The sequence below is a fragment of the Terrapene carolina genome, unplaced genomic scaffold (genome assembly GCF_002925995.2).
Source record: "Terrapene carolina triunguis isolate 2854851 unplaced genomic scaffold, T_m_triunguis-2.0 Scaffold233, whole genome shotgun sequence".
Classification (NCBI taxonomy): domain Eukaryota; kingdom Metazoa; phylum Chordata; order Testudines; family Emydidae; genus Terrapene; species Terrapene triunguis.
Genome location: NW_020664584.1, coordinates 6,539,312 through 6,566,545, shown reverse-complemented (window position 1 = coordinate 6,566,545; position 27,234 = coordinate 6,539,312). Strand labels below are relative to the sequence as shown.

General features: G+C 43.3%; 1 protein-coding gene across 1 annotated transcript in view; it reads right to left on the bottom strand.

The window, feature by feature from the left end:
* The window catches only part of PIGU (phosphatidylinositol glycan anchor biosynthesis class U), a 40,277-nt gene extending 16,059 nt beyond the window's left edge, over positions 1 to 24,218 (bottom strand). The window contains exons 1-10 of the mRNA XM_024195330.3: positions 24,089 to 24,218; positions 19,802 to 19,866; positions 18,396 to 18,455; positions 16,945 to 17,007; positions 14,880 to 14,989; positions 12,719 to 12,819; positions 9,951 to 10,048; positions 7,491 to 7,645; positions 6,140 to 6,283; positions 1,466 to 1,590 (exon numbers count right to left, since the gene is read on the bottom strand). Coding sequence (XP_024051098.2) covers positions 1,466 to 1,590; positions 6,140 to 6,283; positions 7,491 to 7,645; positions 9,951 to 10,048; positions 12,719 to 12,819; positions 14,880 to 14,989; positions 16,945 to 17,007; positions 18,396 to 18,455; positions 19,802 to 19,866; positions 24,089 to 24,218 — 1,051 coding nt within the window. The remainder of the gene's footprint in view (positions 1 to 1,465; positions 1,591 to 6,139; positions 6,284 to 7,490; positions 7,646 to 9,950; positions 10,049 to 12,718; positions 12,820 to 14,879; positions 14,990 to 16,944; positions 17,008 to 18,395; positions 18,456 to 19,801; positions 19,867 to 24,088) is intronic.
* Between the last annotated feature and the right edge of the window lie 3,016 nt (positions 24,219 to 27,234).

Genomic DNA, 27,234 nt, shown 5'->3' with positions numbered 1-27,234 from the left:
AAAAGCTTCATAGAAATAACTGGAGCAGAGAGGCCAGGATGTGAGTCCTGTGAACCAAACCCCCTAGTTTTGGATTACAAAAGCCAAAGGGAAACAAAGATGGCAGGTTTCACATTTCCAGGCCTAACTAGGCTCCTTTGTCTTAAGGCTGAAATGGCTTATTAAGGAAATTGAGGTCATGTTTGGGTTAGCAATGGATTGACACAATCCAAAGAACAGCCAAGCAGGGTTGGCTGGTACTGACTGCTGTAGCCACCCCAAACCACTCACTCCAGGAAGCAACACAAATCTTCCTGGAATGTTACACTGCCAAGCTTATTAGCTGCTGCAACATTATCTCAGCAGACATTTAAAGTCACCCTGAGGTGGTACATCATGGGATCTGAGTCTGTGAAAATGAGCTGCAAGCTACCTGACAATTACACCAAGTCCAATGCTCAGGGGCTGGAAAGGGTCTTTGTGGTCTAAGAGAGGCTAAGCAATGGCTTAGCTAAATGGGGTGATCCCGTCAGCACACATTCTGAGTGTGTGATCTCACACACAACAAACTGACAACTGTGAATTATAATTTGTATTATTGTAGCACCTAGGAGCCCTCATCCTGGACCAGGACACCAACGTTCCAGGCACTGTACAAAACACAGAACTAACAGTGTTAGAATGGAGGGTTCTAGTGACTGAATTAACTGTAGGGTTGGTGCTCAGATTACCAGAGTCATAAACTGAGATTAGAGACACTCCCAACCCAATTCAAAGGGTGCCTGTATTTTATATCAATGATATGATAATAAATACTTTGCACTCATGAAGTATCCTTAATGAAAGGATCTCAAAGAGCTTTACACACAAGCATTTAATCCTCAGAACAACCTGGGCAAGGAAGGAGGGAAAGTTGCTCACAAAAGTCATAAAATCTCCCCACACACTTCATGGTTTGTATTGATCAGACTTGTTTCCTTCCAGACAGTGGACAGTCCAAGGAGGACAGTGCCCCTTGTGGCATGCAGTTGTATTGCACAGCCCCAGGCCACATCTGGTTTTCCTAGCTTCATCCTGCAGTGAAGAGTTTTGGGGCAGGTCTACTCTTAAAACACTGCATTGGTGCAGTTGCACCGCTATAGCGCTTAAGTGAAGACGCTCCTACTCTGATGGGAGAGCTTCTCCCATCGGCATAGTTAATTCACCTCCGCGAGAGGCAGTAGCTATGTCAATGGGAGATGCTCTCCCGCTGACATAGCACTGTTGACCCTGGGGGTTAGGTTGGTACAACTACATTGCTCAGGAGTGTGGATTTTGCATACTCCCGAGTGACGCAGTTATACCGATATAAGCCTGTAGTGTAGAGCTGACCTTAGTTAAGCCCCTCACCTCAGCCATGTCAACAAACAAAGGTTTGGATTGAGAGTGCCCCAGGGACTGTGGGGGTGGGTGTCGGGGAGGGAAGAATCAAACACAAAGAACTTACATCTGTAAAGGTGGCTCCAGAGTGGAAGGAAGGCCATGTACAGCGCTACGTCTCCCACAGTTGGGTAGGACTTGAAGATAGAAATGATGGCAAGCTGAACGAACAAGAAGAAGATGGGGTGCTCCCTAGAGAAAGGAAAAAGGCAGTGACTGGACATAACAGGTACTGGAGGAGCAGCATTTGTCTCTAGAACCTGGTGCCAAGGATCGGCAGGGACACACGAACATACTGTGGCCAGACTACTACAAGCTTTCATGCTCTTGCTCTGTTTGCCCAGCAAGTCTCCCAGTGTGCTGGGCTGCAAGCACTGAGCCAATTTGAGAGGAATATTCCCAGGGCATTCGTGTACCTACACATGGATACTTTGGGCACATACACACGATCATCCTGTTGTGTCCAGGCCTTTCCAGTGCTGCCTTCTGTTGTTGTGGTAGGAAGAGCAACCAATGCTACTTCACTCTGAGATGCTTTTGCCCCATGAGGACTGTTTTGAGAAGCTCACTGCCTGGCAGATTCACCCTATGGCATATCAGAGCAGCAGCTGTATACATTCCAAGTCGTCATAACAGTCCCATCTGAAATCCAGACAGTTACTGGGCTGCCCTCAAACAGAATGGCACAGTTCTTATCACAACCCTTTAGTATCTTTCCTGAACCTTTTACTTTACAGAACTGGCTTTGAGTGTCCTGCTGTCCAATCCACAGCAGGATCCATCTCAACTGCCAGCTGTGATCAAGCATCCCCTCCAGCTGTCCCTCCACTCCCAAGTCCATGTTTTTGACTACTGTATGACACATAGCCCTACCTATGGGTCAATAGGTATTAGGGTAAGCATATAGCAGCTCCTCAATCAGAAATATTCATCCAGCTTCCTGCATAACTACTCCAAAACCAGCATAACACGCGTAGGTATTTTACAAATCACATTCCACAAATAGACCTCTTCCTCCATGAATGAAAGTATGTGTCACAGTCAAAGGCCTGTAGGCCAAAATAATGACCTATATATTGAACTTATGACAGTGCAAATATTTGGTACATGTGTAAGAGACATATTTACAAGAATCTCCACAGTGCAGCTTTCTGCCTGTTTTACAAGCATGAGTAGTTGTAGCTGTGTCGGACCTGAAGAAGAGCACTGCGTGGTTCAAAAGCTTGTCTCTCTCACCAACAGAAGTTGTTCCAATAAAAGATATTACCTCACTCATCTTGTCTCCCTTACAAGCACGAGACAGAGGGCTACAGAGTGTGTAGAAAGCATCAGGTTCTGGAGCACAGTTTGTTTTTAATTAGGGCTGTCGATTAACTGCAGTTAATTCACATGATTAACTCAAAAAAATTAATCGAGATTAATCGCAGTTTTAATCGCACTGTTAAACAACAGTATACCAATTGAAATTTATTAAATATTTTGCATGTTTTTCTACATTTTCATATAGTATTGTGTTGTAATTGAAATCAGTGTATATTATTTTTAATACAAATATTTGCACTGTAAAAATGATAAACAAATGAAACAGTATTTTTCAATCTCTTTGTCCTGAAAGTGCAACTTAAAAATGTAGATTTTTTTTTGTTTCGTAACTGCACTCAAACACAAAACAACGTAAAACTTCAGAGCCTACAGGTCCACTCAGTCCTACTTCTTGTTCAGCCAATCGCTCCGAAAAAAGTTTGTTTACATTTACAGGAGATAATGCTGCCCTCGTCTTATTTATGTCACCACAAAGTGAGAACAGACATTTGCATGGCACTTTTGTAGCTGGCATTTCAAGGTATTTACGTGCCAGATATGCTAAACATTCGTACGCCCCTTCATGCTTCGGCCACCATTCCAGAGGACATGCTTCCATGCTGATGATGCTTGTTAAAAAAATAATGCATTAATTAAATTTGTGACTGAACTCCTTGGGGGAGAATTGTATGTCCCCTGTTCTGTTTTACCAGCATTCTGCCATATATTTCATGTTAAGCAGTCTCGGATGATGACCCAGCACACATTGTTCATTTTAAGAACACTTTCACTGCAGATTTGACAAAACGCAAAGAAGGTACCAATGTGAGATTTCTAAAGATAGCTACAGCACTTGACACAAGGTTTAAGAATCTGAAGTGCCTTCCAAAATCTGAGAGGGACGAGGTGTGGAGCATGCTTTCAGAAGTCTTAAAAGAGCGGAAACTACAGAACCTGAACCACCAAAAAAGAAAATCAACCTTCTGCTGGTGGCATCTGACTCAGATAATGAAAATGAACATGCATCAGTCCGCACTGCTTTGGATTGTTATCCAGCAAAACCCGTCATCAGCATGGACACATATCCCCTGGAATGGTGGTTGAAGCAGGAAGGGATATATGAATCTTTAGTCCATCTGGCACATAAATATCGTACAATGCCGGCTACAACAGTGCCATGAGAACGCCTGTTCTCACTTTCAGGTGACATTGTAAACAAGTGGGCAGCATTATCTCCTGCAAGTGTAAGCAATCTTGTTTATCTGAGAGAGTGGCTGAACAAGAAGTAGGACTGAGTGGACTTGCAGGATCTAAAATTTTAGATGGTTTTATTTTTTAATTTAGTTTCTTTTGTACATAATTCTACATTTGTAAGTTCAACTTCATGATAAAGAGATTGCACTACAGTACTTGTATTAGGAGAACTGAAAAATACTATTTCTTTTGTTTTTTTACAGTGCAAATACTTATAATTAAAAATAAATATAAAGTGAGCACTGTACACTTTGTATTCTGTGTTGTAATTGAAATCAATATATTTGAAAATGTAGAAAACATCCAAAAATATTTAAATAAATGGTATTCTATTATTGTTTAACAGTGCGATTAATTGCATGATTAATTTTTAATCACGTGATTAATCACAATTATTTTTTTAATCGCTTGACAGCCCTATTTTTAATACAAATGAACTGGCTTTGCAGTACTGAAGAAAAATTAAAATAAAGAAGAGAGACACTGAATGTACCAGAATGACCTTCATATTTGACTTTCAGACTACGGCACTGGGCAACCTTGCATGCTTCAGGCACAATGAGAGCTCTCTTTTTTGGTCTTTAGAGCTGTTTATACTACATTTAAAAAGCGAGGCTGAAACTGAACTGACATGTTCTTAAGGAGAGAGGACTCCTGAAGCACAGACAGCAGCCAGTTCATTCCCAGACAACTGTGAGTAAGAATGGGCCCACCACAGCTATTCTGGGTACTGGTGAAGAAGGAGAGAGGATGCTGTGAAATATCCTGGAGTGGTCTGGTTCACCTCAGCAGCCTCTTGGGAAATGCTGGTCCTGGGAAGCCCCGCATAGAGGTGCTGAAAGGACTGCAAAAATGGGGGTAACAACTGGAGTTGTGACCCTATGCGCCAGGTCACAACGCCACTCACTCTAATTTGGCCCAGCTGTCCCTCTGTTATACCAGCAGGGAAGGGACTTTGCCATTATGCCACCCAGCTCTGATCCAGGGCCAAGTGAAGGGTCCCCCCTTGTTGTGCCCCTGCCAAGCTTAAGTTCTCAAAAGTGGAGGGGCATCGGCACTCCCTCCCACCCCCTGGCTCCAGCACCTGTGGCCCCATAGTGATGCTAATGCCTTACAGCCAAGAGATATGAAGATGTTTCCTTACACTGAATTCTCAGGACACAGTTGTGTTTGCCTGTCACCACCCATGACCACACACTATTCTTAGCCTTCCAGACTGACAGACAGAGAGAGAATGGCCTGGCTCCAACAGAGCGGGGAACGCATATCAGCTATTATCTCAGAAAACTGCCTGCACTTCTAAGGCAATCTGCAATGAAACTATCTTCACAGCTCCATAGCAGAAGAGGACGATGCATGCTAGGAGGGGAGAAGCGTGGGAGCTCCCATGATTCCCCATACAGGAGCAGCAAGAGTCCCAAGCCTTGACACAGGCAATGAGAGCAGCTCCTTCCTTGGAAAACCAGATATTAAGATGATTTTGTCCTTGCACAGAGCATTTCATGAAAGCACTTTACAAACATTAATGGACTGAGCCTCACACAACTTCTGCCTTAAAGGTGGTATATTTTTATCCCCATTTTATCGATGGGGAAACTGAGGCACAGGACGAGATAGCAAAATTGTTCCAGGCCACAAAGCTGATTCAGAGCCAGGAACAGAATCCATGAAGTCCTGGCAAGCAGTCCCTTGCTCTAACCATTCTGCGTATTACCTCCCCAGAATATTTGAGGTATCCTGGTATCCCAGTGTTACATGAAGCAACGTGCTTCTCTATAAAAAAAGCTGCATCCCACTATTCTAGGGAACAAGTAAAAAATGCACTAACATGCAGGGTTCTTAAAGGATATGAGGTACATTTTCAGTACACCAAAGGCTTAACACCCTTCCCTCCTTGAGAGAAGAACACTGTCACTTTAGGAAGTGAGAAGGAAAGAGTTGATAAAAACCTAATTCTGCTCTTTCATTTCACAGCTCCAGATGTCTGACACGGACCTGCATGGGTTTCTACTGGACAGTAACATGACAGTGGGCTTTGTGGGCTGAAATCATTTTTGGTGTAGGAAGTATATCAAGAAGAGAAAGTCTCTATCATTCCCACTCCTGCCAACAGAGACAGAATAGTAGCAACTCCTTAGGCTGGCAGATCACAGAGACAAAAGGGATAGCAAATAAACCCACTTACTTTAGCTTTACTGCTAAGGGAATGGTGTAGAAGAAGACATTGATCTGAAATACACACACGAAGAACAGACTGAAGTGTTCAAACATCTCAGCAAAGAAGTACCAGAAGAGGCCAATGTTGGGAGTCAGATCTGGAACGGAAAGGCTGAAATTTAAAGAGAAAAATCAAGGTAACATTTTAAAGCAGTTGGTATTTGACTTACTTGCTTCTATGAAATTATTGAACCATTGTGCGCTACTGGAAGGAGAGGTGGGGGAGGGGAAAGGGAGGCTATGTCTTAGAATGCATTGTGAGGAAACCAAAGGGGAGAAAACTCAGGGAGGGAAATCACCCTCCATAGTTGGTGTCAGTGCTTCTAGCTGTCAGCACTAGTTACATATTTAACTAGTCAGAGAGTTCATCAAGCAGTACAAAACTGAAGGTGACACATGAAACCGGGGCAGAGTGGACAAGAAAAGGCTGCATCCACTTATTGAACACCTATAATCCCCAAGATATTTAAACATCCTGATCACTATTTTCTCAAGCAGCACCTAACTTTTTCCTTAATGTCACTTTAAGGCCATTTTATACAGTTAAACACACATGCAGCTTTACTCCTGTGGAGTCCATCATCAGTGACACCCACTGCGGTCAATTTGGCTAATCCAAAGCACATGCCAAGAAACAGATCCACTTCTAGTTAATTATAGGGAGACTGAAGAAACTCCAGTATCTTCTCCCCACCTAGTTCGTCTTCTCTAGATCAGTGGCTCTCAACCTTTCCAGACTACTGTACCCCTTGCAGGAGTCTGATTTGTCTTGTGTACCCCAAGTTTTACCTCACTTAAAAACTACTTGCTTACAAAATCAGACATCAAAATACAAAAGTATCACAGCACACTGTTAGTGAACAATTGCTCACGTTCTCATTTTTACCATATAATTATAAAATAAATCAATTGGAATATAAATATTGTACTTATATTTCAGTGTACAGTACATAGAGCAGTATAAACAAGTCATTGTATGAAATTTTAGTTTGTACTGACTTCACTAGTGCTTTTTATGTAGCCTGTTGTAAAACTAAGCAAATATATCTAGATGAGTTGATGTCCCACCGTGGAAGACCTCTGTACACGGGGGGATACACATACCCCTGGTTGAGTACTACTGCTCTAATTCTTGCTGTCATGGTTTAATGGAACTTGGGTTATATATTTTTGTTATTAGTGTGTTTGTTTCCCCTGAATTGCTGGTAAATTTTTCCTGAGACTGAAAGCTCTTTGGGACAGGGAATGTGTCTCCCGTATGCGTGGATAACGCCTATCACAGTATGGACATTCCCAGAAAACAAATTACAACTACTTACATGAAACCATACACAGATGGAATAAAGTCCCAGGAATTGAGGAGGAAGAATGAGAGGCAGACAATTACCATCAAGCTACAGAGATACAGTGCTGCATATTGCGTGGTGTACAACCAGAAGCCTTTGCTTTTCAGTTTCACTGGTATGAACTGACGCTGGAAACAAAACACAAACAAGGAAAATAAGAGGACATCCTGTGGCCTTCTATTAACAAGACCTGCCCTGCTGACAGAAAGCAGCAAACACTGGCCCTGCTACAATGGGAGTAACAGCATTCAGCACACTCTGCTCCAATGTGCTCTGCCTTGGCCAATCAAATCACACACTCTGCCCAATACTTTCAGAACTGTGCCTGAAAAGTCAGGTAATTTCACATTCAAGTAACCCTAACGGGGTGTGGGGTGGGGTGTGTGTGTGTGTGTGTGTGTGAGATTCCCTGATGTATGTGCAGAATGTTGGTAACTGTGCAGCCAAGCAAGCACGCCAGGTTTGGAAATCTGGGCCACCTCTGACAGAAGCTCCACCAGAATTCAGCAGCTCTAAATCAGTGAAGCTGCATTGCCATTTGGCACCCACATTTGTACTTTACATGCCTTGCCAGGGTCCTGAGAGGCAATACTGACTCAGGCTGTAAAGGGCTCTGATGGAAGGGTGCTCTGTCCCTCTGAACCATGGCAGATTTAACATCAGAAAACTTTCTGGAACATCTCAAGCCAATTTACACAGACTTCTTGGCAGGATAGACAGAAAGTGCAGGAGAGCAGCCATTTAATTCGGTACAAACTTCACAAGGGAGGCAGTGAAGTTCAACAACAAATCCTGATAAACAGACATCTTTTTGCAGCTCTGAATGCTTTTGAAAGTCCCCTTATAAATCCAAAGGCATTAGGTGTTCGTGTATCATCACAGGTCACCAACTCTGGAAACACTATACTTATGCTCTGCCACCGTCATGCAGATGTTTTGCTTAAAATAAAGAGAAGTGCACAATTGGGACAATCTGCAGGGAACTCACTGCTCCCCAAACAACAGCACAGTCTCTTTTCAGATTTAACAAATAGTTTTGACTTTGTAGATGCTCCATTACGGCAAAGATTTAAAACAACAATGAAATTTCCTGGATGTTTTGGAGAAAAATGAAAGACATGTACACAGGGGGAAGGAGGAAGAGTGTGTAAGTGACTCTTCTCCATTTTCTTTCAGAGTTAAAGAAATTGAGAATGGGCTTCAGGGAAGAGAGAGAGAGAACTCTGTAATGAACATCCACTGTAAAATCACAGAGTGAGGCATGTCAGTGGAAATATATGACTGACAGTCATCTGGGACCTGGCAAGATTTTTTCAGACACTACTTATAAATCTCTGTACAGATGCTGGGTAAGAGTCCTTTCACTAGTGTCCATAGCCTTTCCCTGGAGCATCCCCTTGCTTTCCCAACTAGATGAAACGAGAAACTGATCAGTTTCCATAAGGACCTTTATGATTTAGGCTCTTGTTCCAGTCAACTCTCACAATATCAGCAGAAGACTTAAGACAGGTATCAAGCCACCTGAAACCCCAGACAAAGGGAAAGGAAAGGGATATACTGAATACCGTGGTGATGGGTACGGTAGAAGCACCTAAAGGAACAGAATAGATTAGTAGGGAGACACCCATTTCCAATGAATTATCTCTTCTTCCAGTGAACATGAATAGTCTCTTTACATCATCCTCTCTATTCCACAACATTGTGCTCTCAGCAGTAGCTATCAGCATGCATTTGTCTTTTACATCACTAGCGAAGAGTTGCCTCTGCTTTAATACCCCTTTCCAGTCTTGGTAAAGATAAATTAAACTGCTTTGCGGTTCAGTGTTCGTCTTGCAGGGCTTTGGGCATCCATTAATAATTAAGGATACCATCTTCTTCAGAATCCCTGGTACAATCTGATCAACATTCTGTAAATGGAGGAGGAATGAGGCTGGGGAAAGCAGATGTTTGCAAGTACCACAAGTGCATGCCTAGCACTGTGGGGCAAGTTAGACATGATCACTGTCTTTTGCAGTGCATTGTTGGGCCTGGATGATTCAGGCAAAAGGACTGTCACTATACCTCATGGCACTGATGCTGAGTCACTATAGAAGAAACTCTGCTGCTCCAAAATTCTCTTTGGTGGTCACGTGACACCAAACGCAGCTTTGTGTTTCAGTAAGGAGAACTGCCTGCAAATTTGCAGACAGGGAGTAAATGAGTTTCTGCTTTCCTCCTTCTATCCACATGACTACTGCAAGATGTTAAACCTCCACTGGCCTGGGGAAGGATAAGATTATTTTTTCCAGATCTTGAGAACTGGCCACTGAATCTCACAGTGTATCTCCTCCCTCCACCTAGACACAGGACAACCATTGCTGGCTGATAGGAATTGGCCATGCATAGGATATCAGAGGTTACAGCCAATACAATTACTCTTAAGAGAATATTTACCTGTAGAAGATACAGCAATGCTGGTGCAAACAAGGTGAGAGGATACAGTGACTGGTATGTTGCTAAGGCCAGGAATATAGCACTGAGGAGGGTACTACCTGCAGGGAGGAAACAAACCTCAGTTAACAAACCATGATCATAAAGATGGTCATATTCAAACAAACAGTCCTTTAAATATTGAGTCACTGCTCAAATAGGGGGAACTACTGCACAGTACCAGCTGTGATCATCAGAACTCCACAAGCAATTAGAGGGGGTAAAAATAACTATTTCAGCGTGTTCTGGAGCTTGTCCCTCTCTGTATTACAGGGACATTGAGACAAGAAGAAGGGCTCTGACAAAGAGTCAATAGCATGAAACAGCAATTGATGCAATTGGTTTATATCCCTATAATCTACCTAGAGAGATTCATATAACCCAAGTCTCATACATAGATGTCAGTCACTATTTATGTGGGAGAAGGTGCAGTCTGGAGTCATTTCTGCATGAAGCAGCTGTTCTATTAATATTATGCACTTGAGAGCCCGTTTTCACTGGACTGTCTCAGAGTGCTCTGCAAACGTTACTTGAGCTTCACAAGTCTGAGTAGGGAAGTAGCATTAGCCCTATTTTACAGATGTGGAAATTTAGGTACAGAGCTTAATTAAAAATTTTAAAAGTGACTTCTAATTTTGAATGCCTACATTTTTGGTTGCCCAATTTGAGACATTCTGGGCTGAGCTAACTGCTGAGCACTCACACTGCTCATCAACTTCAGCTGGAATTGTGGGTGCTCAGATCAGGCCCAAGGTATCTCCAGTTGGACACCAATAAAAGGAAGCATCCCTGACCAGGAGCTACTTCTCAACATTTTGGCCTAATTAATTTGCTCAAAGTTAGTGACAAAGACAGGATTGGAAAGCCAAAGTCGTGGCTCAGTCCAAAGGGCTAACCAGTAGATCACACTAGTTCACTCCGCATCACTAACACAAATAAGCTTCTCTCCTTCACTTCCATCCTCTTTAAGAGAATGAGCAGCACAGACCCTTCACTGGGATCTCTAAAATGAAGAATCCTCTTCCTTTCACAATTACATTCTCCTAGACAGAAACCTACCTGTTCTCTGTTTCAGTGAGTGTTAGATTAGAAATATCTATGTGCAAAGGCTTGCTATGCAGAAATCTATCGTTACATAAAAAACTCCCAAGAAAATCTTTTACCCATAATCTGATTCTCCCCCTAAACACACTTTCAACACTAGAGGTTGCCACACACCGATTCAGGAAAGAAGAACATGGGACAATTACTACAGAGGAGTGTTTTTTAACCTTTTTGATACCGGGGACTGGCTTGTTGTCTTTCTAAACTGTGTCAAGGAGATCTGAGTGACAGGCATCAGTCCATGGACCAGTCGTTGGGAAACACTGCTACAGAGTAGCTCACTGGGAATTATTCAACTTTCTGTATTGCTAAGTAGGTGAACAATTATAGAGCACTACACCAAAGTGGATCTTGTTCACTTATTTTTGCAAATGTAGTTTCAAATATAAATCCTCCTGCTTCAATGGCATAATCCAACCACTAACCAAATAGGGGTTAGGAAGAACCTTCCCTTACAGGTATATTAGCTTCTAATTGTTTATTCTGAAGTTTGTCCCTTTTTCCTCTGAGTCATCTGGTACTGGCCACTACTGGAGACAAGATAACAGACTAGACTGACCACTAGAGAAATCCCTATGTTCTTATGTGAATATTACAGAGCCGCCCAGATGCTCTGCTGATAGGACCTTAGACTGGAAAGAGAAATTTAGCTGCAGCTATGAGATTAAGGTAGCTGCCAGCCTACTGTAATCTATTCTATATCTTCTACTATTTAAAAAATTAGAGACACTGGCATAATGTTCCTTTAGAGTTCATCTGCTCCTGCTGCTTATCCCTCTTCTGAAGCTATAGATGTTTGTAACACCACAATTTGCTGATATCAAACAAGGTTATGATTGCAGGTGAGAGTTAGACAATAGAAGCAGGTGAACTCTCATGCAAATATCCTTAATAAGAAAAAAAAGAGGAAGCGACAGTGCCCCACCGCCCCCTCAGAAATAAAAGATAGAGGCAGATTGGTTTCTAAATAGAAAGATAATCAAAGTTGTCCAAAAGAGGGCACCGGCCTAAGAATCAATCAATATTTAGGGAATGTTTTCATTGCATTGTAAACTCGGATGCAGGTTTGTGGACTCGTTTCCCAGGCTGCGCTTGAGTGTTCACACTGCATTGTAAATAACTGCAATTGCTGGACTTGAATCTCACAGCTGTGCCAATGCATCCACACTGCACCATGCAGACCTTTTGACCTGGGTCTGTGGCTTGAGCTGTGTCCACACTGCAAAATGACAGGAGATGGACTCGAGTCACAGCAGGACTCGGGCTCTGACCCTCCCACTTCTACCAGGGTGCTAGGACCCAGGGTCCCAAGTCCTTGCTGATCCGAGTCAGGCTGTGTGTCTCTGTGCGGTTGGAAGGATGGCTTCGGCTCAAACCTGAGTCCAAGCCTGGGCTTAGCGTTTAGTGTAGACACACCTCACAAGACCGGAGACTTTTATACATGTTGGGATGACAGACCTTGTACTTAACTATGCATTTGCCTTTTGCTTCAGTGATTCCAAGTAGACCTTTGACATTGCCTTAACCCAGTCTGTGATATGTCTACTATTAACTGCATTTCCAATAGCTTATGGTTCAAATATTTACAGAAAGATATGAGTCGGAGCAAGATTTTCCCAGTGCATTACCTTTTATTGTAGTCAAAATGAAGAATGCAATGACAGTATTGTTGATGGCACAGGTGGACTTTGCAACACAAGACATCACTGTGTATGGATTTAGGAGATAACTGAAAAAGAATAAAAACTCAATTACACTCATGCCATTAAAAAAAAAAAAAAAAGAAAAGAAAGAAAGAAAAATACCATAGCAAAGAGAGAAATATCAAAGGAAAATGATTTGCTGTTTCTTTTTGATTGTTTAAATGTTTACATTGTATGCTTTCCTCTCAACTTCAAAGGGATCCAGCTGAATTGATGCCTTTCAAACGGTGCAAAATCAGATGCTGCACTTGTGTATAAACATGTCATGGCGAAGGATGGGGTGATCGTGGGAGAGCCCAGTGGGAAGCAGGAGATGGCAGAGGAAAAAGAGCCCATTTAAAATGCAATTCTGTTCTGAAAAGTGATCAAATTAAAATGGCCCATGTTACTCAGCCAGTCTGCTCCAGCTTTGTATTCAAAGTCACATATGCTGACTTTAGTGACTAAAATAAGTTCCTGCTGCATTTTTTACTCCTGTTAGCCCTGAGGGGCCAACATGGCTAAACAGACAGCAAGATGGATTCTATTTCTTCTTGTGCATAAACAGAACTGTTTCCTATGTCCCAGTCAGTTATACCTGTGCAACCCCGCTGAAGGCAACGTGACTGCATAGGTGCCAGCAGGGCCTAATTTGATCTGACGAACGTTTATTGCAGGTGGGACGTGCGAGAAGCAGAGAATCCAGGCTGATGCTCAGATCCCAGGGTAACTGCAAGGTTAGCAGTTTAAAATATAAACCATCTTTTTACTTGTAAATTGAGCACATCTGAGCTGTAATCACCAAGAGACAGTAAACACAGAACCCCACAATGCTCTTTGAGAGTCACTCTTCAGAGTGCAACCATACTTTAGAGATACCAGCTCCTCTCTGAAAATTTGAAATGAATGATGCAGCAGTCTAATTTAACTGGGCTCCAAGGAGCAAAGAAACGCTCTGTACATTATTGATTCAATAAGTAAGACAGCAGATCAACCAACCTCCATTGTAACATGTCAGACCCTGGAGACAGGAGAGGGGATTATGACTTGCCAGCTGTTCTCTCCTATGAATATTTATCATACTACTGGGTTCTCGCAGTCTGAGGTTGACCTTTTCATACGCCTGAAGTTAATGGCTACTTCAAATACCAGGCTATGCTAAGATACAATTCCGGTATTCCTTTGTGATATTGAGCACCAAGTGTAATAAAAATGAGAAATAGTCTAACTTTTTTTTTTTAAACAAAAGAGGAAAGCTTCAGCTTTCTCACCTGAGGTGGGGTGGTGGTGGTTTACTGACCTATACAATTCATATCAGGACAGGAAAGAATCATTCATGTTTCTTTTATGAAAATCCTTCTTCTGATCAAAGGACATCAATGGTAAGGGAGAGCCAAGAGGCAGATCCCTTTTGATTAATTCCAGACTCCAGGTTTATCTGATTTATTCAGATCAGGAAAGAGAGATTTGTTTCTTTTGATTTTGAGTATCTGCCTCCTATACTGTTTGTTTTAATTAGAGCTTTACTTACTTCAAAAACTTAGAGCATGTCTGAATAATGGGGTTTCTTATAATGCCTCAGAGGGATGTTATTAAAGTTAACTAGGTGGAAACTGATTACCTCAGACCCTTAAAAATAATTTCTGGGTTTTCAAAACAGTCATGTCCTGGGAACACCTTGCCCAATTGCCCCCAAACTTTCAAAAAAATGTTCTCTTCTAGAAGGGGAACACAACAGACATTTTGGATGCACTGGTTTAGTTTTGAAGAAGTTAGAAGATGGGCAAAATTGCGCTTTTAACAGAAATCTAAACAACAGAGAGACAACAATCTCTCCATATTAGAGACTGTACATTGTCAATTCCAATAGAAAGGGGTTGAAAAATTTATTTTACTATGTGAAACATAAATTTGGAGAAGCATTAGCTTTCTGTTACTTGACTATGGAGATACAGTGCTTGGCACATTTTTTCTGTGTACCAGGAAAGAGAAAGCAACTAAAGAGAATACTTAACTAAGATGCTGAAACCCCTAAACAGAAAAATTAAAACATGGGAGGATTTGGAATCTAAGTTTCTTGCATCTGCTTGCAAGAAGCAATACTTACAACAGTGCTACTTTGAGGGGGATGTAGTGCATTTCCATCGGGGTCCGGATGAGTTCGGCCACATCTGATGCATACTGATCCAGTTCCATTAGGAGTTTTTGCTTTTTAAACTGAACAAGAGAGAATGACGGAAAGCTGTCAGACATGGAAATACATTGTATCTATCTAGAGTCTGCAACCATGTCCATCACCATGACGTCTATGTAGAGATGCTAGTCACCTTATACTTAAGGAAGAACAAAGGTTTGCTTAATAAGCCCAATTTTGACTCCCCTCCCTACTGACTTTGCCTGACCCAAACCATTCTGCTTGAAGTTGCAGAGACATGACTGAATGCCAGACTCGGATTTTACTATCAAGTCAGGCAAGTCAGAAGAGGCACTGCGAAGATATAAGAGCTCAAATAAAAACAAAGTGTTTGCACTTCCTGGACAATTTCCTAAGGCTTTTCCAGCTCATAGTTCCAAAATAGCTTCCAGTTTAGTTTATTTTGTTGCCCCTAGTAACAGCAATAGTGACATTTGCTCAATTTGTGTGTGAAATGAGGGAGTTATTGAATTAGTTATTAAGAGTCATTTCTATGTACATTTTGAGTGCCCAGTGTGTTTTCAAATGCAACATGGCAGCTTTTGTGCACTCTCTAAATCCTGCATTGTCACCAAAGAATGGTGAACTTTACCCCCAATGTAACCCCCAATGTAACATCTAAGTCCTACACAAACAAAGTCATTCACTAAGCTATACTCAGGATTGTGCACCTCTGTGTATGCCCGTTGCTTCAGAGCATCTGTCAGAGATCTCCTCTGGGCACCCAAAATACATTTCATATATCCCCCACTAAAAATATATGTTCTCCAGAGAAGTGAAAAAGGTGATCTGTAAATCTACTGAAGTGTCCCACAGAGAGTCTGAAGAACTGCCTTACTGGTGAGGATTTTTAGACGCCAGGAGCCATAGCATCTTTTGCTATTATTCCTTCAGCTCTCCCAAGCTAAGCAAGGTTAGGCCAGGTCCCTGCTTAGATGGGAGACTGCCAATGTACACATAGGTGCTGCAGAAAATGGTAGTACCCTTCCTTTTAAATTGGTAATGAATCAAAGTCCCAGCATGATACTAGGGAACACTGTGCTGCCATTACAGACACAGAGTCTTCTATTTGCAAAGATTGCCTCAATTAAGTTATTTATGAAAGAATGCACACCCTCCTCAGGGAGAGTCACTAGCTTCAAATTCCATTTATTAATATTTTGAAGGCATTGGTAGGGATTAAATCACTCCGGTGTCAGATTTCTTGCCCAGTGCAGCAGAATTATCGATCCTCCACCATTCTGGATTATGTGAACTCAAACTACAACTTTCTTTAAGGCTAATAAACCTTATAGTTACTGTTAGGTACTTTTTGGTCTGTAAATTAACCATGCTGCATGTGGACACAAAGCCAGCCATGTGAGTAACTGGTTAAAAGCTGTAGTGCGAACAGGCCTAAGAATGAGAGCCCCAATGTTGTGCCAAATTCCTACAACAGTAATTAGTTTTGCACACTTAAAATTCCCATTACAACTGAAAAGGAGTCCTCAATTCCTGTCTTAAATTATTGCATCCCATTACTGTGCATTGTAAACCAGCTGCCATGTTTCACCCCAGAAGTGGCTGCATTTCCCTGGTGGCTGACCTGATTCCAAGGTATACTTCAATATCAGTTTCTCAAATGCTTGAAGATCCTTTCAGACAAAAGGAGGTATGCATGTGAGATCATCGTTAAAACTATGATGTGCACAGCCATTACATTAACTTGAGTAACACCACAATACCTACATCATGCTGAGAAGCCACCCCCTGTGAAACACACGTAACAGCAGAAGTTAACAGGGTCCATGCTGGCTCACCCACATTCTGCATCCATGTTTGCTGACCTTTTTGCTGATTTCGTAGCTATTGCTAATCAATAGATATCGATAAGCGCATTGTCTGAGTAGACCTGGACTTGCTTCACATTTTCATTTAATGAAATACACTTGCACTTGTCGAGAGAACAAGGACCGGAAGATTCTGCAAGTCTGCTTACCACAACTTTGTTGAAGTCCTGGACGGCCAAGTAGAGGGCAACAGCAGTCAGCACATCAGTTATCTAAAGAAAGGAAGGCAGACAAAGACTGACTGGTCTCTCAAACAAGGAAAACAGTAGCAAATGCAACCACCACAGAAAGCTGCGATATTGTGCCAATACTCTGAATTGAACATTCACCGTAGTAACTATTGGTAATAGGTCAGGGTGTGAGGTGGAAACATCTTTACAGATTCTAGCCCTGCGGCTTTTAAGCTATGGCCCATGGAGTAGCAGTGTTTCTTTAAGCCCTTCCTGGTGGGTACAGAGAAGTGAATATTTTGAGAAGCAAGAAGTGGGGAACTGGAAGAGGAGAAATTGTTCACAAAATAGAGGTCTCTCATCAAGTGGCCGACAAGAATTACAGAACCACTGATCTAGCCACAGCAGAGACAGCATGTTAGACACTGCACATGTGGCTAAGAACATGTTCACCAATGAACCAGAAAAGCAGCCTTCTGAACTGACCCACTGCTCACCAGATAACAGTACCAATTGTCTAGGGCTCATAGCAAATAATTTGAAATGGTTGCCATACATGTGTTATAATCAATTTTTAGCCCTTGTGAGAGGTGCTAGATTGCCTTTGTCATCAGAGCTGCAGAGAATAGAAGCAAATTAGCTGGGTGATTTTTGTTTATTTGTATTATGCAATAGACAAAATAATTTACCGTCACACATAGGTGTTTTTAACTCTAACGTGCTCAGACAGAACCTGCTTCTGCTCCCACTGAACTCCCCAGAGCATTGCCATTGACTTCAACGAGAAGCCCACAATTCGAAAGTATAATCTCTACATTCTTCACTAAAGGTCACTTGCAATGGAAAACCAGAATTTGTACCCTATTTATTTAGAGCAGTGGTTTTCAACCTGGGAGTCTGCAGACTATATCTAAAATTTCCAAAGGGGTCCAAACCTCCATTTGAAATTTTTTAGGGATCTACAAATGAAAAAAAAAGATTGAAAACCACTGCTATAGGGCACAAAACTCCCCCGCCCCTACCTTTTAAGGTCAGTGTTAAGGGTTTGTGTCAAGCCCCCGTTTTTCCCCTTGATGACATTTAGCCAGGCAGGAAGTTCTAATGAAGATTAGTTTTTGGAGGGAGAGGGAGGTACAAACTGAGCATGCATATGTATAGACATGTCTTCCTTTCTAAATATCTCTTGGGCTCATTAGGGGCCTAATCTACAAAACTGCTGATTGCCCTTAATTCTCACTGACGTGAATGGAAGCTGTGGGAACTGAGCACACTCAACACCTCACTGATCTCAATGATCCCTCAGCTGGGCTAAGGATTTGGTGGATAAAAATCAATAATTAAAAAAAATCAAATATATTTTTGCTTTTAAAAAGAAGGTCATTCCTGGAATGGGTTGTTTTGTTTTTTAAAAAGATTGAAGCAAAACTTACCATGAACACCAATTCAGAATATTCAATCAGGAAATGAAACAAGTATATTATTAACGGGGTCTAAGAGAGTGAAAGAGAAAGACACAATCAAATCTTGTCAATCCCCTACAAACTCAGGCCCCAATCCTGCAAACTCTTAGTACCATGAGAAGTAGTAATTACTTCATTGAGAATACTCACAACATTAAGAGCTATACTCAGTAGCATTCACAAAATCAGGCCATTAAAAAGGAAAGAAAATGTTGCCCCAATAAGGCAATGAATTAATCAGTTTATAGAGTGTCACTACATTGACGCTGGCACCACAGGTTTATTTCTGAATCCTTGTCCTCCAGCTGACCATAGCCTTGATCTTGCAAGCATTTACACATATTAGCTTTGCTGGTGTATCTACACTGCAGCTGGGATGTGTGATTCCCAACATGGGTAGACAGACTTGCGCTAGCTCACCTTGAGCTACCATGCTAAAAACTGTAGCATGGATGTTGTTGCATGGGTGGCAGCTCAGACTAGCCGCCCACATCCAAGCCCACCCAATCCACTGGTCCAAGTTCAGGCAGCTAGCCCAAGTCGCTGCCAGTGCCGCAACATCCACAATGCTATTGTTAGCATGTTAGCTCAAGCTGAGCTAGCGTGGGTCTGTCTGCCCATGCTAGGAATCACACCTCCCAGCTGCAGTGTCCACAAGCAACTACTCATGTGCACAAATTTTCTCAGCTGCATAAGTGCTTGGAAGATGAAGGCCCTCACGTGGAGGAGCAGGAAGAGCACCGTGATATCAAAGCTGGCATTGATATTACTGCAAAATGTAGGGACATGTAGGAGCACACCACCCGATAACCGTACCAGTGTTACTAGTGCTAGCCTGGATGACACACAGCACAGGCATGATCACGGATAACCCAACACCGATATGTTGATGACTCCAGTGAAGAGTGTCATAACCTGATGTTTGTTTCTTGTCTTGATACACTAGTGCATTATGTTTAGAAAATGAAAACAATTCTGTCCGGAACAATTCTTTTCAGACTGCCAATAACACCAATATCTGCATTTCTATTATCTCTTTTCTGCTAGGAAAATTTGCATGTGAACAGAATATTTGCAGCTAATGAATTCCCCTGGTTTTAATTTTGCATATGCAGTAATAATCACCAGTTACAATGTCAATTAATTTTGCAACAGCCAGCTGTGCTGTCATGAACGCTACTTTTTAGCAGGGCTACTCACTGCATATATTTGTTACACAGACAACTACATGGTTCTGAAGTTTATAAATCAAGTCATTTATTTTTTGAAATTCACACAGTAGCACACACACATATAGCTGGACATTTAAAGGCACTGTGTAAGTATATAAGATAATATGAACTATTACCGAAGAAAAATGAAACACATTCACTTACTTCATGGAAGACATCTCCAGAATAGGGCGAGACACCCAAATCCAGCAAAGCTAGCCCTTCGACAACTGAAACACACAAGATATCCACATTAGGATTCTGTGGACTGGAGACACAGCAAATCTCACAATGGTAGATTTATAGGTTTTAAAATATCTGTGATCATAAGAATTTCAAAATGAATCTCTGTCTGAACAGATCACACAAAACTGACAGAGCAACTAGAATTAGGTATTTTCTGGTTTATTTCTACCACACAAATATGTCAAAATTGACACCACATGGTATGATTTAACCATTTGTTTCAGGCAATTAAAAATATTACAGTTGGGATGTTTTTCAATTAACTGTACACAGAATGTGTCATGTGTCTGATTGATAAGGCATGCTACTGTCTCTGATTTTCTCACATTACATTTCTTCTGAAATAACAGCCACACCCACAAAACTAATACCTAGTCCATGCTGATAAAATCTTCCATTCCCTAAGCAGGCATCAAGCCATTAGTAAGTTGCACATCTTGAAGGGAAACTACATTTTGAAGGGAACTACTGTGTTTGGCTAGAGAGACATGGGACAGCCCTAAATGTCACTTTTACAGTCCTAAACCAGATGTACACAATACAAAACAAATTATATTAATAATTATTATAGGTGGGGCTGGTAGCACTGCCTATTTTTAAGGCTGCCCATCACTTCCCATTATAAGACCCTGTTTCCAGTTGCTTACAACTCGGCCAAACCTCAAGCATTTGGGCTGAAATTTTCCTTGATGGGTGCATACCTCAGGTTGAATGTTTTGAGGAAATTTCAGCTAAAACAGTACAGCTGTTTCCAAGAGTGAGGCTTCTGAAAAAATATGTACTTTTTCCCACATTAAAAAATTCCTGTGACCTTTTCTTTGAGAAACTCTGTATTCTTATCAATGGCTATTAGCAAAGATAATCAAGGATGCAATCCCATTTTCCGGGTGTCCCTAAACCTCCAACTTGCAGACGTTGGGACTGGATGCCTGGGGATGGAATCACTCAAAATGGCCCTATTCTGTTCATTCCCTCTAAAGCATCTGGCACTGGCCACTGTCAGAAGACAGGATACTGAGCTAGATGGATCACTAGTCTGACTCAGTATGGCTGTTCTTATCCCCATGCTTTAGTGCAGTGGTTCTCAAAGCTGTTCCGCCGCTTGTTCAGGGAAAGCCCCTGGTGGGCCAGGCCGGTTTGTTTACCTGCCGCGTCCGCAGGTTCGGCCGATCATGGCTCCCACTGGCTGCGGTTTGCCGCTCCAGGCCAATGGGGGCTGAGGGAAGGGCGGCCAACACATCCCTCAGCCTGCACCGCTTCCCGCAGCCCCCATTGGCCTGGAGTGGTGAACTGTGGTCAGTGGGAGCCGCCATCAGCCGAACCTGCGGATGTGGCAGGTAAACAAACCGGCCTGGCCCACCAGGGGCTTTCCCTGAACAAGCGGCGGACCGGCTTTGAGAACCCTGCTTTAGTGCACCATCTTGAAATTTGGCAGCAGAGCCGTAGTGTCAGGGATGTGTCTTTTGTTGAACCAGTTGGCCAAGTTATAAGCCTTTGAAAAATCATCACATATGTTCAGTAAGAACTTGCTAGAGCTTCACAGCTAAATTTCCAAAAGATTCCAGCTGCACTGAGCAAGCTCCAGCCTGGAGCTGAGCACAATCTTCCTTGTAATTGCAGCTCAGAGATGCTGCAGCGTGGGCACTGGAATTGAGACTGTCCTGTGCTCTCAATGACCTCCATGCTGGGCCCAGGACAGGGTGGATGAAAAAAATAATTAGTAATTAAAATAAATCTGATTTTTTATTTAAAAGTAAATATATTATTGCTTTTAAAAACAAAGCAATTTAAAATTAAATATGAAGTTAAGACAACTTGTTAAGGCATAAAACTTATTGTACTCTTAAAATCATTAAAATTAAAGAAAAATAATATTAAGCTGTACATGATTGCTGCTGAGGTTTTAAAGAAAGTCAAACTACTGAACTGGTGGAAGTCACTGGCTAAGCACCTGGAACCAGTGTGGTGAAGTGCTAAACCAGGTTTGGACAGCATTATCCTCTTCCACAGGTACAGAGAATATTTTCTTCATTTCTGTTTATTCAACTAGTTTAGTTCAAAGGTTATTTCATTCAATGTTAAGAAGCCAACCAGGAGCTGAAAAAGCAGGAAAGCTTGTTTTACTCTTCCAATATATGAGTAAAAAATAGGTGTGAGAGGATGAAATCTACTAGTTGTAAAATCTTGAAGAATATGGGCTCAGAGCCACAAAGGGACTTAGGTGTTGCAATGCTGAGAGTTGTGGTGCTTAACTTTTAGGCACTAGAAAAATCACTGGAACAACAGTGGGATCCACAAAGCATGAGTTAGGCACCTAGGCTCCGAATAGGAAGAGACAGGAACCTATAGAATGCAATCCATACAAGCCAGCAAGCTTTGTGGCTTCCCACCTTGGCCAGCCAATGGAAGATGTCAAGAAGAGGGGTGTATCCTAAAACTCTCCTCTCTCAGCCAGAGTTAGTCACCTCTTTCTGCTAGGGATCCACAATTAGGAACCCCTCTCCTGGAGTCAGGCAGCTTAGGTGTCTAAGGTGTTTCTTCCGAGAACAAGCCCCGGTCTATACTGCAGAGTTAGGTCAACAACTCCATAAGCACCTACACTACAATGTTGCTCCCACTGATGTAAGTCACCAACCTAATAACTCCACCTCCTCGAGAGGCATTGTGCTTAGGTTGATGTAGTGAGGTTGATGCAGTGTCAGTGTAGACTGTGTTGTTTACATCAGCCCATGGCTCCAGCTTTCAGCCCAGTCAACATAACTGAAGTCAACTTAATTTTGTAATATAGGCTTCCCCTGAGTTAGGCACCTATCATGCGCCACACAAAATAGCAGGAGGAGGTGGTGCTGCCCACCTTTTCACTTTAATCCTAGTGGTTAGAGCACTCACCTGGGATGTGGGAGACCCAGGTTCACTTTGCCTCCCCTCCTCGCAGCCAGAGGGGGAGAAAAGACTTTAACAGGGTTTTCCACCTCCAGGAGAGCTCTCTAAACACTGGCCTATTCTGAGGTGGGGCTCACAAGCTGTTCCAGACCAGGAAGGAAGAGACTGCATCAAGCCTCTTTTGGCCACTGAATTGGGTTTTATAAGAAGAACCAGAAACAAGGAAATTACTCTGAGGTCTGGTCTATACTACCCGCCTGAATTGGCGGGTAGAAATCGACCTCTCGGGGATCGATTTATCGCGTCCCGTCGGGACGCGACAATCGATCCCCGAATCGGCGCTCTAACTCCACCAGGGGAGGTGGTAGTAAGCGCCGCCGACAAAAAGCCGCAGAAGTCGATTTTGCCGCCGTCCTCACAACGGGGTAAGTCGGCTGTGATACGTCGAATTCAGCTACGCTATTCATGTAGCTGAATTTGCGTATCTTAAATCGACTCCCCCCTGTAGTGTAGATGTACCCTATGATTTCTTGTCTCTCCCCCCCCCCCCAGACTGCTAGCTCCAGTCCAAGGGCTTCTGCTTCTGGGAAGAGCCTTGGCCTCCTGCCTACAGGGGGTACTTTGATCCCATCTCTACTCCCATGCCAAGGGTTCACACCCAGCTACAAACACACACGCTGGTTTCCAGCTCGAGAAAGCCACATCTTGCAGGCTCTAGCCCAGGGGTAGGCAACCTATGGCATGAGTGCCAAAGGCAGCAGATGAGCTGATTTTCAATGGCACTCACACTGCCCGGGTCCTGGCCACCAGTCCGGGGGGCTCTGCATTTTAACTTAACTTTAAGTAAAGCTTCTTAAACATTTTTAAAACCATATTTACTTTACATACAACAATAGTTTAGTTATATATTATAGACTTATAGAAAGAGACCTTCTAAAAGCGTTAAAATGTATTACTGGCACACGAAACCTTAAATCAGAGTGTATAAATGAAGACTCAGCACAGCACTTCTGAAAGGTTGCCGACCCCTGCTCTAGCCCCTCGCAACTTAGCACCAACCCCCCGGCCCAGGAAGTCCTGCTGGCAGGGGCCTGTCACGCTGCTTGTCTGCAAAGCGCTGCGCCGCTCGGGAGCCCGTGCCCCGTCCTGTCAGGGAGGCGCACGGCCCTGCAGGGCTCGCCTCGGGCCGGGGCAAGGTCTCGCAGCCCATTCATCGAGCCCGGGCCCGGGGGGAAGGCTAGGCTAGGCTAGGCTGGGCTGGGCTGGGCTGGGAAGGCTGCTCCCTCAGGGCCGGGCGGGGGCCTGCTACCCCGCAGGTCTCACCTCGCTTCCAGGCATTTAAAGGGGACGCCACCTCGACCCGCTCGGAGATGAACCCGGCCAGGCTGGATCGGTACAGCACGGCCCGGACCGTGACGGCCACCAGAATCCCCAGCACCAAGGGAGCCGCCATCTTAGCGGGGGAACAACGACCTCGGCGCGGGTTGTAGTTCCCAGCTTGGGCTAAGGAGCGGGGCGCCTATGGGTCAGTCTCGTACAAAAGACTACAACTCCCAGGATCCTCTGCGACTCGGTCGCCTTCCGCTTCCCGAGACCTCGTGCAAGCTACGGGCAGCGTATTAGGACAAGCCTAGGAGGGATGCGAAATAGTGGGGGTCCCCAGACCAGCTGCTCCCAATCTCTGCGGAGTGTGATTGCAACACCTAGGGCAGGAGGGGAACCTCTCAGCCTCGAGGGGCTTCCAGGGAGAGTGCCCCTGGTTAGAGCCCTGCAAACCTATCTGCAGATCGGATGCAGATACACATTTTGTATCCAGGCAGTTAGGGAGGCTCTTGCACTGTTCTTATTGTTCAACAAGGTTCTCAGAGCAATCAGCTGCCATCTGTCTGCCCCCTGGCCCCATTGCACCCAACAAGACTCTGGGGCGTATACCTCAGGTGGGGTGAGAGCACTAAAGTGCTCTCTAGTCTGCATAGGTGGAGAGACCACCGCAGACTAGGTGCTCTTCAGAGGTCCCAGAAAGGAGGGAAAGTATTAAGGTCAGCAAGAGATGAGTCGCTGGTCACACGGACAAACAAAACCTGTTTGGCTTGAGTTTCCCTTTCTGCCCTGGGTATGAAAGCTCATTCCAGTAAGGACATAGCTTCCCTCAGCTCAGGACAAGGCCATCTCATGGTTGAGCTCTGCCAGGCAGCAACCTGGATCTCCATCCAGCCCTTCATTCACCAGTATGAGTGTGCATCTGGAACAGTGGCCTTTGGGCTTAGAGTCTTGGGAACCATTGTCCAAGAAGTTCCATGGTCTGCTCTCCTGGTGCTGGTGTGGGTACTGCTAGGCATAGCCCATTGTGTTTCTCTCTCACATACAGCAGTATTTTGGTCTTACTTGTAAATATGTTTTCTGAGTGGGATACCCCCAAATCTGTAAACCCACCTGAGTCTCAGTCCGGGTAATCTTGGGTTAGATTGGTAAAAGCGGTACAAGTTCTTGCCAGGGAAACCAAAATCTCAACAAGGAAGTGGGGAAAAAACCCAGTTCATTCCAAAATTGGTGGTAGTGAGGTGTGGGGTGGGGCTCATCTAGAAAATGAATCTACAAGGTAAAATCCCAAACCCACCGTTTCTAGTTTATTCTTCAGATGTTGATAAACAATCTGCCTGTAGGATAAACCTGGGCTGGAAGAGCTTTGTGTATTGCTGCTGCTTTGACAACAGGTGGCATCATGTCCTTATTCTGCAGACCTTCCATAGATGAGATCTCTAAGCCACAGCCAGCCAGCCAGTGTAATCCATTTAATTCCTGTCATCTCTATGTTGCAGGGACAGTATAGGGTTTGGAAATGATGTCCTTTATTGCTTTGCTGAATCAAGGTACTCAAGTCTTTTCATATTTGAAGGAAATGATTCTAAAGAGCCCAATTTTTATTCAGATCTCAAAACCCAAGTACTGTTACATCCTTCCACAGACCACTGGTGATTTAGGATTGGATCTCAGCATTTTGTGAAGCGGCACATAAAGGCGGGTAGTTTGCCCTTTATTAATAAGTAAGATATATTTTCTTAATTTAGAGGCTTATAACTGGCAAATGGAAAACTCTGATGTTATATGTTCCTGGATATTTGTTAAGAAAGCTCTTTGGATTAAATTTTCTGGTACTTTTGCCAAAACTATGAGACCAATCATTTAGTCTGGAAACGAGAATAAGAAGGGATTTAAGTAATCTATTAAAAAAACCTGAAAGACAGGGTAAAAACTTCAGCCCATCCATTTTACTCAGATATTAAAAAACAGAGAAATACTTCACATGAATCAGTCAAAGAAAATACTGAATCAGTCAAAGAAAATACTTATTTTCATAGCATCCAGTCATCTTGTGGAATTCTCGGTCATATAATGCGGCTGCATTTATAAATTTATTCCTGACCACAATATTCGTACTGTAGCTATGCAATTTCAGATCTAGATTGTAGATTTTCAACCACTTGTGCGGATGGAGAGGGAGAAATGCACCATTTCTGCGCCCCTGCAGTTGCTGAGAAAGGCAGAATGCTTCTGGGACAAAGTCAGCAGAGGCAAGATCCTTTAAAAGGGTGCTGCATGCGTTCTCCCCACCACCAGCCTACAAAGGCTAATGGATGTAGAAGGTAGATTGTTAGCTCTTTGGGGCAGGGGCCATCTCTTTGTTCTATGTTTGTACAGCGCCTAGAACAGAGGGACCTTCATTCATGATCAGAGCCCCTAGGTGCTACCACAATACAAATAGTAATAATTATATGGTAGGCAGGGACCTGCAAACATCCAGCCACTCCCCATTTGGGGCATGGAGCACTTCTAAGGAAGCTAGCCCATCTGCCCCATAGTCCATCTGCTTCCCGCATGGGTGCACGAAGAGCAGATGGCTCCTTGCATCCTGGTTACATTCCCCCTTTTGTGCCTGTACAATGGCAGATACAATCTGGCCAGAAAATAATAAGGATTATCATTCTCATGCTTCAGGGGGAACACAGTTCACTTAGGCAGGCAGGAAACGTTCCTCACAAGGACCAGATGGCTTGGTGCATCATGATGGCAGTGGAAGCAATTTGTAGAGTTTGCCTCCTATTAGCACTGGGGATTGCATGGGCACTGCTGGAAGCAGCATACTGGACTAGATGGCCCCAAGGATTTATCAGGACTGACATATTCTGTGAGTCAGATTTGATTTATTCTAGTTGATTTACTCATGCAGGCATTTGTAAAGAGCGAGTAGAAAATGCTGACTGTTTTGTTTGCAGCACAGCACCTTGCTCACATTTGTTAACAATGTTCCCCTGAGATTTCTCATCAAGCTCATATTTGTCCTTTCTAGAAGTGATTGCTAACTGAATAACACAATTCCGAACCAGCTTCATGGATAGCAATCGCCTAAGAACCCTACCTTGCTGAATAGCCAGAATACAGTGTCGTGATTAAACCCACCACATTGATGT